Below are 9,217 nucleotides of genomic sequence, written 5' to 3' on the forward strand. Positions count from 1 at the left end.
CGTAAGTGACAACTAACTCTGCAATGCCCAGCGAAAATTGGCTTTACACAGCTAAACGAGGTATTCTCTGATTACTACTTCACACAAGTTTATTCAGCAGAGCTTTCAATATTACTTCTCATGATTGCTTATTACGAGGCATCTGAATTATTTATTGTGTTATAGCAGCGCGCTGTGAGAAATATTAGTTATTAATTATGCATAATTTATTATGCTGACTTTATTACAGGCAAAAATCTCGTTTACGTGGTCGACTTTGCCCACACGAACAAATAAAGTGGGCGTTTCCCTCATATCGTAACATCACTCAAAACCAAAGCATCTGGAAGTCATTTATGCTTCCAAAAATGAGTTCGTCAACAAGCAGGTAAAATCTTGATTATACACTGTAATGCTACTTAACGACATCATCATGTTGTTAATTGCTTCTTCACCTATCGATGCATGGATGATGGACTTTTATGCGAACTCCTGAAAAGGTGTGGGTTGCGCACGATGCTTATCGGAAGTATGTGGGGACATGTTTTGTTGTGATTGGTTCATTGGGCCAATGTATTCTGGTTCTTCATAGAGATACAAAGATGCAAACGACTTCAAAAAAAATCTTTTTTCATGTTTGTTATCTGTTGTTTTCGGTTTTGTTTATGTATCCTCATTTGAAAAGCAAATTTTAAGAAATTCTTCTAACCTGTAAGTCACGATTTGGAAGAGCCTATTTGGCTGGTGTGAATTGGGCAAGAAGTTTGATAACTTAGAATAACATGAATTATTTGATTTGGATTTATCGCATAATTATTTTCAATTATTGGACTTTAGGAATTACATGAATTTTGTGTGTAGAACAAAAATTTGCTATATTTTTGCTATATAAATTAAATGCTACCAAATGATTAACTGTCTGTTATGTAAAGGTGGTAACTTGGCATAATTTATGCCACATTGAGCTAGATTAGTGGAGGATTCTAGAGGTTTGCCTTACTTGTATGAATCTGCACAAAATTAGAAACGTTTACCAGATATTGATACATCATTCTATGTCGTGCAGTTTTAATTTTTTTTTTTTGTTTTAATTCTGTCTATTTGGTAACTTTTTCTTTGCAATAGCTATTTACTCTCTCCTATAATTCATATCTGAATTCTTCTTATTTCGAAGTCTTGTTATTTAGAGGACAAACATATATATTTGTAGTATGATTTCATGTCTTCGAAAAAGATGATTCTTTGTTCATTTCCATTTATTAGTTGCTTAATAATAATTTTTTTACTTTCGAGCATAAAAATCGGAATAAATTCTTTTTTACGGTATGAACATACATGAGGAGCATAACCTTCCAGTTCCACTTCTATTGTAGAAATACCTCTCATGATTTGTTTTAGCTCTCTACCTTATTCTTCAATCCATTCGGAGTTTACGGAAGCTATAATTACAGAACGAAGGTGGATTTCAGAATATCACGTGTGAATCATCCTAGTTTGTTCTGTTGTGGTGAATTGCTATTTACAATATTTTATTGGTAAAAGAAATATGTAATATCGCATAAAATATTGCTGCTAATATTTATGAAGAGTGAATTGTTTTCAACCATCATTTTCCCTTCCAAAAAGCAAAGGTGGAAGGTCTTTGAAAAAGGCTTCAAAGGGTAATTGCTTATTGAGTGACTTTATTATCTGGAAGGTTGAATTTGAAATTTCTTAAGAGAATAGAATATGTCGCAATGTCTGCGTTTAGCCAGCTCATTGAAATTAAAATATCGGATGATAATACAAAGAAAAATACTTTTTCCTGCTTATAAAAAACATAGAAGAAGCAAATCTCATTGAGGTCTTGTGAAAAAGTAGTGAAGCTGGGAAAGAGGCAGCAGCGTGAGGTATTCCATTTGCAGTTTTCGATGTTTAAAGTTACTGACTGATTGTTTGGAAAGATTGAGAATAATGGTAAACCTTCACTTCTAAGTCGCTGCTTTGAAATAAGCTAAGATGAAAAAGCGTGATGCATCTAAAATTTGGTTTGCAGCACTTTGCCAAATGTACTTGTTTTGGTTTGAAGCGTGTTTTAAAATAAGGACTGCTGTAATGCATATGCTACATTGTTTGTTTTTGTCTTATTTTGCGTTACTTTTACATTCATAAAAGGATTTTATTTAATCAAGTCAGAAGGCCTCGGTACATTTACCTGATTAAAATTCATTGCTTTGAATGGAATTAGAACAGACCTATTGTCATAATTCGGGTTATTAGGTTTGGAATTAGAAGTTTCATAAATCATCTGGCATGGTTTTCGTAAATGCTTCCGTAAAAATGCATTTGGCTGGAAAGATCAATGCGGATAGGCAAGTTCTGTTGCAAAATGTACAATGGAAACTCATAATGAATTCTTAATCCATTATCTTCATGAAACAGATTGTCTGTGCGTTCTCGAAAATGGTGGCAGTTGTAGGGTGGTAAGTCCATGTGTCTCTTGATTAGAGTCCAAAGTAGAGTATTGACGGTAATTGATGTGTTTTAAACTTACACTTCTTCTCTGAGGCATAGTTGTGGTAGTCAGTGGCAAGTTTACTATAAAAATTTTAGGTAGGCAATCTTACATCCTAAATCTTGACATGCCTAGGATAGGTAGAATGCTGGACTGATTAAATAAGCTTGCCCTGAATAATTTGTCTGTGATGACATTAATATAGGACTGCTTCCTTCAAACTAACGTTTAGTCCAGAAGCTCTGCATAAGGTGATGTGAAGTTTTGATGTCTTCTTTCTTGGATGGGCTTCCGTCAATAATGAATGTAAATAGCTTTTTCTGCCGTGACTCTTTGAAAAAGTAATGTGAATACGACTGGTTACCTCGTTCATTATCGAGAAAGACTCAGAAAGTAAACCACTATATTTGATTGATCGCACTGGTCATTGATCATCTTGAAGAACTTAGGGTTAGGGCAGGAGAAATATTCTAATCGTTGCAAGATTTGCCATCTTCTCTATCGGAGAAGTAAGTTACGTAGAATCCTTTGTTCTCATATTTCTCTCGCAATTTTCTATTAGCTTTGAAGGCACATTAGTCACTACTTCTGTCATTTAGTTGTCACTAGCCCTAGCCTATTAGAAATATTGCAAGAATTTTATCAGCTGCAGAGAGTAAAGTAATACTTCTATAGTTTGATGTCGGTCTTTTTTCCTTCTTATATAGAGGGATGGTGATTGCATGTTGGAAATCTTGAAAGTTTCAACAGTTTGCAATAAGCTCGTGGAGTTTAGCATGAAATACTTAACAATCTCCATGATTTCGGTGGAATTTCATTAATTTCAGATGCTCTAAAGATTTTAAATGCTACACGGCTTTGGAAAAATATTCTACTGTATGCAGGACGAAAAGGTATTTTTCTTGCTTGAAAGGAGGGTAGGCGTACTATGTGAGCAGCCCTCTTCGTGGATAATAGTTCTTGGATTTGTAGATCGTTTTCACTGAAGCAATCTTTAGATTTCTTTGATGAGAACTCGATTACATTTTGCGCAGGAATGCTGGATGCTATTTCTGGTGAACTGCCAAAGTGTTGCAGAGGAGGAATTTATGAGATGGGAAGTGTAGCAATTGCAAGATTGTTGGCTTTGAAAATGGAGGTTGAGTTGTGTCGTACGAGGCAGTGGTCTGCCTTGTCTGCTTGATACTAGGCATCACTCGATATAAATATCGCGAATATACCTTTGGCGATGTGCCAGTGTTTAGAATTAAAGTTCCATAAATTCAAAATTGACAAATCACTGTTTTAGGTGCGGTATTTACTTTAATCTGATAACCTTTCTTCCTTCGGACAATGAAATGAAAGGAAAAGCACGAAACACAAAATATATACTTTCGGATGCATTTCCAATTAAGCAATAACATACGGTAGGCTATTTCCTCGATATATTGCTCTTCATTGTTCGATTTTGTTAGAAGTATGCTAGGGCATTTATGCTTCTTTAAAAAAGGGAAAAAGAAGTAAGCAGCAGACATTTGTAGGCTCAAAGCTTGTCCGAGCCTGCCAGTTCTTCAAGTATGACTTATTTATATCTTATGGGATCAACTAATGGGAAAAGAAAGCTGGATAGATGGATATATACATACCATCAAGATCCACCCATTCATTTCAAAGTCATCACTTCAGTCCTGAAATTGTCCCAGCCTATGCCTGCGTACTTCTGCTTGTCTCTGCATATGCGTCTTTGTTTCTCCATTTAAAAACAAAAGAAAAATGTCATCACCATCACCACTAATATCACTAACATTGTTATCACTGTGCGTTGTCATCATCTTGTCATTGCCATTGGTAAGTTATTTTATTAAATTTATTAAATATAGAAGTCGAAGACTTTTAAGCCTGAATTGAAAAGCTTGGACAATTTGGAGTTTTATAGAGAAGTATGAATTCAGAGAAAAATTTCTATTTTCAATTCAGTCTCTTCATTGCTTATTTAGTAGCTACGAAAAATTGCAAAATTTGGGATTTTTTTTTTTTGGTAAGCATTTTTCTTCTTTGAAAAAAAAAAATTTTACGATCTTATCTGGATTTCATGGGATACAAAAGATCTGAATGTTATTTCAATTCAGCTAAAAGTAAAGTGTGAAAAATATATAAAAAACAAAAAGCTTAGAAATTCGCAGTAGAACATCAAAAAATTCATACCAAAAGATCACCAGTATCCTGAGTGAATTCCCGTTCTAATGATTCAGTCCTTTTTTCAGAGCAATAATTACCAGTTATCAACAAGCAGACATTTACCGCTACGTCTCAGTAAGTTTTCTGATCAGTAACATTTAAAAGGTTAAAGGATTTTGCAAGTAAAAGGGTGCAACAGTTTGATGTGCCTATCATCTGTAAAGTACAATAAGTGAAACATGCAAATGATTACACACATCTTATCCAGGACAAAATATTGTTCCTGATAATTCCAATCACTTCCATATTCATCCTGGTTTTCTACATTCATCATGTATACTAAATCAATAAAGATTTGTTATTCGCATTCTGAAATCACTATAATTTCCAATTTGTCTAATACTGTTTTCATATTAATGATAATGGAATTGTGAAAGATTTCTGATGCAAGAAAAAAAAAAAAAAACTGATATATAAAAAGATAAATCATACCGTCGAATTTGCATTACTCACTATATCATTTTAGTGTAGCTAGTATAATCTCACACTGTACGCAGTATTTCTCTTCTTTCCCTTTGATCTGAATAAAACATCAATAATGATTTTTGAAGTAAATTTTAATTCGATTTGTCCAGAAATTCTGTATTTTCTCAAGTCCTAAAATCAAATTATTATCATATCTTTTTCGCATAATTGTGATTATATAGCATCTAAAGATACAAAGGCCAAGCTTAGAGAAATTTACCATTATAGGGACAATCGTATTTACACATTCTAATTGAAATTCTTTGTCACCTCTATTCATCGTCAACGAATCATAAAAAATCCAATTTAGTATTAAAAATGCATGGAGTGCAATGTGAGAGAATTCATTATTGTTTCCATGCTGAACAAAAAAAAAAAAAAACCGACTCAATTTCGGACAAGGCTCTGCATTTACGCATATACATTCCTTGTGATCCATTCACTACACATTTTCTAGTTATGGTTAAAAATCTGAAATGAATGATTAGTTTTGTGCTATTAAGAGCAAATGTTTTAAATTTAAGTGAAGTAAAAAAAATATAAAGCAGAAATCTTACATTAACTCCAACTTTATAGTTAAAACTTGAATAAATAAATAAATGTAGTACATGTATAATTGCAGAAGAAAAGGAATTACTTAATTCCTTTTTTTTTTGAATTTTCATTGAAAAGATAGTAATTATTTCCAGGTAACAGAGTAAACAGAGAAAAACGAAGCTATCAGTTAGAGGAAAGAATAAGACTACCAACTGGACGAATTGCCGAAATACGTAAGAAGCATGAAGTTGTTAAAGGTGACAGCAGTAATGTTGACAATAATGGCGTTGACGGAGATGATGAACTGATTGATCAACTTGATGGTTTGAATTTTGAGTACTACGCATTAGAATAAATTGGAGAACAGAAGACCGAACGTTGGGAAAAAATATGAAAGTCTAAAAATGCTCACATAAGTGACTCAACAATCACATTATAATTAGTTGCTATGTGTAATGAACTACGTACAACTTAATGATTTTATTCATGCTTTTCACTAAATTATTATTTATATTTTATTTCATGACATCGACTGCGGTCAAATCTAGCGAAAGAGTAAATTCGAATTCCGAAATTTTGACCCTAACAATAAAAATTAGTCGGGAGGAGTAGCACTTTTCCCAAGCACTATCACTAGTAACTATTTACAGAATATTCTTAAATTTAGTAGTATTCTCAAATTTGCTGTATTTAAAGTTGATGGAAATTTTGAAAAAAAATTTTGTTGCATCTACTCAAGGAAGCTTTGAAAAAACTTTAACCTAAAATACACTCAGGTATCGTTATAAAAATTGTTGTACCATCCGGCATTTAGAATTATTTCTATTTAAAAACCTCTTTTCATTAATCTCAGTCAAAATAAAAATTACTAATTAGTAGAGAGTCTTCAAAAAAAAATTAAGTTTGTTCTTATTTAGTTTCTGGAAATAAAAAATGTATAAAATTTCATATTTTTAGATTTAGAAAATGTATAAAATCTCATATTTTTAGACTTAGAACTGGCAATTTTGGCACGAATTGTGCAGGGCCAATTGGATCGATATGATCCTGATTTACCCGTTGGTGAATATCAAATTGTCAAATTACCCCGCAATTTAGTTAGACAACCGATATTACCGTATACAGCGGATATCGGTAACAGTGAAAACGAATTAACCATGCTTACTAATGATCAACGACAAATTGCACTACCGTTTATCGAGTTGCCTGAAGATGACGTTTATGAAACCGATGGAGAAATTGAAGAGGTACCCAAGGTTGGGTTTTAGTACAGATTAAAAAAATAATGTGCAATGCAATGATAATAATAAGAGAAAAATTAAACTGTACACAATAGAATATTGAAATATATTTATCTGAAGTAAGTAATAATTGCATTATTATTTTTCAATACCACTGTATCAAAATGATCACTGTATTATCAGCTATCACCGTCACTATTACGAATTGCTCGAATTATTAGTTTAGTTTTTTATTAGTCTAGTTCCCCGGTTTATTTTCTTAAAATGAAAGGAAAATTTTTTTACAGAATTTCATTTTGTAGTATGTTTTGATACCAGCAGAGGAAATGATCACAGTACCTACCAGTATGGTCGAAGAGGGCCTGATACCAATTGATGAAGATGCATTAAATGACCTGGAACTACGAGGCAGGATAGCTGTACTAGCTAATGCTTTAAATGAGCGTGCTACTCGGGGCTTATAAAAAAGAACAGAAATTTGGAAAATGGATTGTTCCCGAAAAACACAAGAGTTGATCCATTCTTCAATGGGACATAAATAAGAACAATTTATCATTGCCCACATTTATGGTATTTGTTTCATCTTCAAAAGTGTCATTTTTAAGCACAATCGACCATTTGTTGATCTTTCATTTCTTTAAAAAAAAAAAAAACATATATATATATTTTTTTTTTTCAAAATGCTTAACTTATCCTCTTTCGTTCTTTTTCTCTTTCTCCGTTCCTCTCTGTTCGAGACAATCTTTGAATTTCTAAAAGTAATAATGAAAAAAAAAAAAAAAAAAAAAATCTCTAAGGACAATTATGTCTTATTTTAAAAACAAATTTAACCGAAAACTTACTACATCAACCATTTTTTCTTTTTTTTTTGAAATGAAATTGCACAATTTATGAAGTGGGGAGCATTTTAATCTCAGTAATTCTAAATATTAATACTTTCTTTTCTAACAGTCTGTTTCTATTAGATTAAATGGTGAGATATTTGTGCATCTTTCAAACTTGGCTTCAATAATTTCCTAATAAAATCCTTCTGTTTCATGACCTAAATTAATTTTGTAACTAGTTTGACTTTCCCTATTACTTTGCTATCGGTGTTCTTTATGTTCCGGGTTTGTTATACATACCTTAAACATTATTTCGTTAACAAAATATCCAACCACAATACTTTAATGCATCATTATGTAATTCATTGTGCGCTGCTTATTCATATGACTGATAAGATAAAACGATCATTAAAAAGAGCAGTCGGTTGAAAAATATGTATAAAATATAAATATAAAACACGAACTTCTAGAAGAAAGTAGAAAAAATTCTTTTAAAGATAAAGTTGAGTGGATTTTATTAATAAGAGTGGGTCACCACCGATATTACAAACTCGATTTACTGGTAATTTAGATTTTTTTGTTGCAAAATTGATTGTTTCAAAGATATGACATCGGCCATACCTCATACCTTCCATGCTACGTTGTTTTTCTACCAGTAAAAAGTTTTTTCTTTTCTCTCACTCGTGGGTAACTTGGCTTAGATGCAACTGATCGGATATTTTTGATTCAGAAATAGAACTTTTTTTAACAAAAGGCGAATAGGAAGGAAATTACCGTTACAGTTTGCGACCTTCTCAAATATGTAATATAGATAGATCCTCGAAGCCTGGATTTAAGTTTGAACTGGGATTCGACATTGCCCATTAGAATAACAGAATAACAACTTTTAAGGTATGCTTCTTTTTTTTAGAAATGAAGACCTTTAAACCAAATTTCCGAAATCTTGTTGAAAAACGGAGCCACTTCTCTTTGATTTCGATGCGAATTTGTAAATGACTGAAATTACTTTATCTTCCCTCTCGTGACGCATATTCAACAATTTCTCGTTTCTTTAGGTTTGATATATATATATCTGACCTTTCCCTTGCATAGCTTACTAGAAATGGAAAATACTATCTGCAGATCTAGATCAACTGGTTGGTTTACATCTTATTACTGTCCAAATCCTATGCAAACTGTTCTTTCCAAATGGGTTTTTATAACCAATAATGAAATGTTATGGAAATGATATGTACTTTGAAACAATAATCCAATAGTAATTTCTTCATCTATACATTTTTCACGAAGCAAGGATAAAATGATACATAAATGGCACTTACTGTTTAAATTTACAGAATGCACAAAAAGTCAAACAAATATTTACAACTCAAAAGCCAACTGTCGAAGAGACAAAAGAGACAAAAAACATAATACTTAAAAGGCCCAATTCTAAGAAATGACAATAACAACTAAATCGTACT

The 9,217-nt window shown here is 32.3% G+C and overlaps 1 protein-coding gene across 3 annotated transcripts; it reads left to right on the plus strand.

Annotated features, from left to right (window-relative positions):
- Nucleotides 1-3,850: 3,850 nt before the first annotated feature.
- On the plus strand, nt 3,851-7,397 carry Bm12849 (Uncharacterized protein; the record flags this gene model as incomplete). 3 transcript variants are annotated; one of them, XM_001901051.2, is made up of 6 exons in its annotated part: nt 3,851-3,879; nt 4,156-4,300; nt 4,717-4,765; nt 5,845-6,015; nt 6,683-6,948; nt 7,236-7,397. In XM_001901051.2, the coding sequence occupies 6 exons, from the start codon at nt 3,851-3,853 to the stop codon at nt 7,395-7,397; spliced, it is 822 nt and encodes a 273-aa protein (XP_001901086.2). The 3 variants fall into 3 exon arrangements, with proteins under 3 accessions (XP_001901086.2, XP_042936209.1, XP_042936210.1); XM_043080275.1 differs by having other exon boundaries at nt 6,791-6,948; XM_043080276.1 differs by lacking the exons at nt 4,156-4,300; nt 6,683-6,948; nt 7,236-7,397 and having other exon boundaries at nt 5,845-5,856.
- Between the last annotated feature and the right edge of the window lie 1,820 nt (nt 7,398-9,217).

The sequence above is a fragment of the Brugia malayi genome (genome assembly GCF_000002995.4).
Source record: "Brugia malayi strain FR3 genome assembly, contig: Bm_v4_Chr3_scaffold_001, whole genome shotgun sequence".
NCBI classification, from domain to species: Eukaryota; Metazoa; Nematoda; class Chromadorea; order Rhabditida; family Onchocercidae; genus Brugia; species Brugia malayi.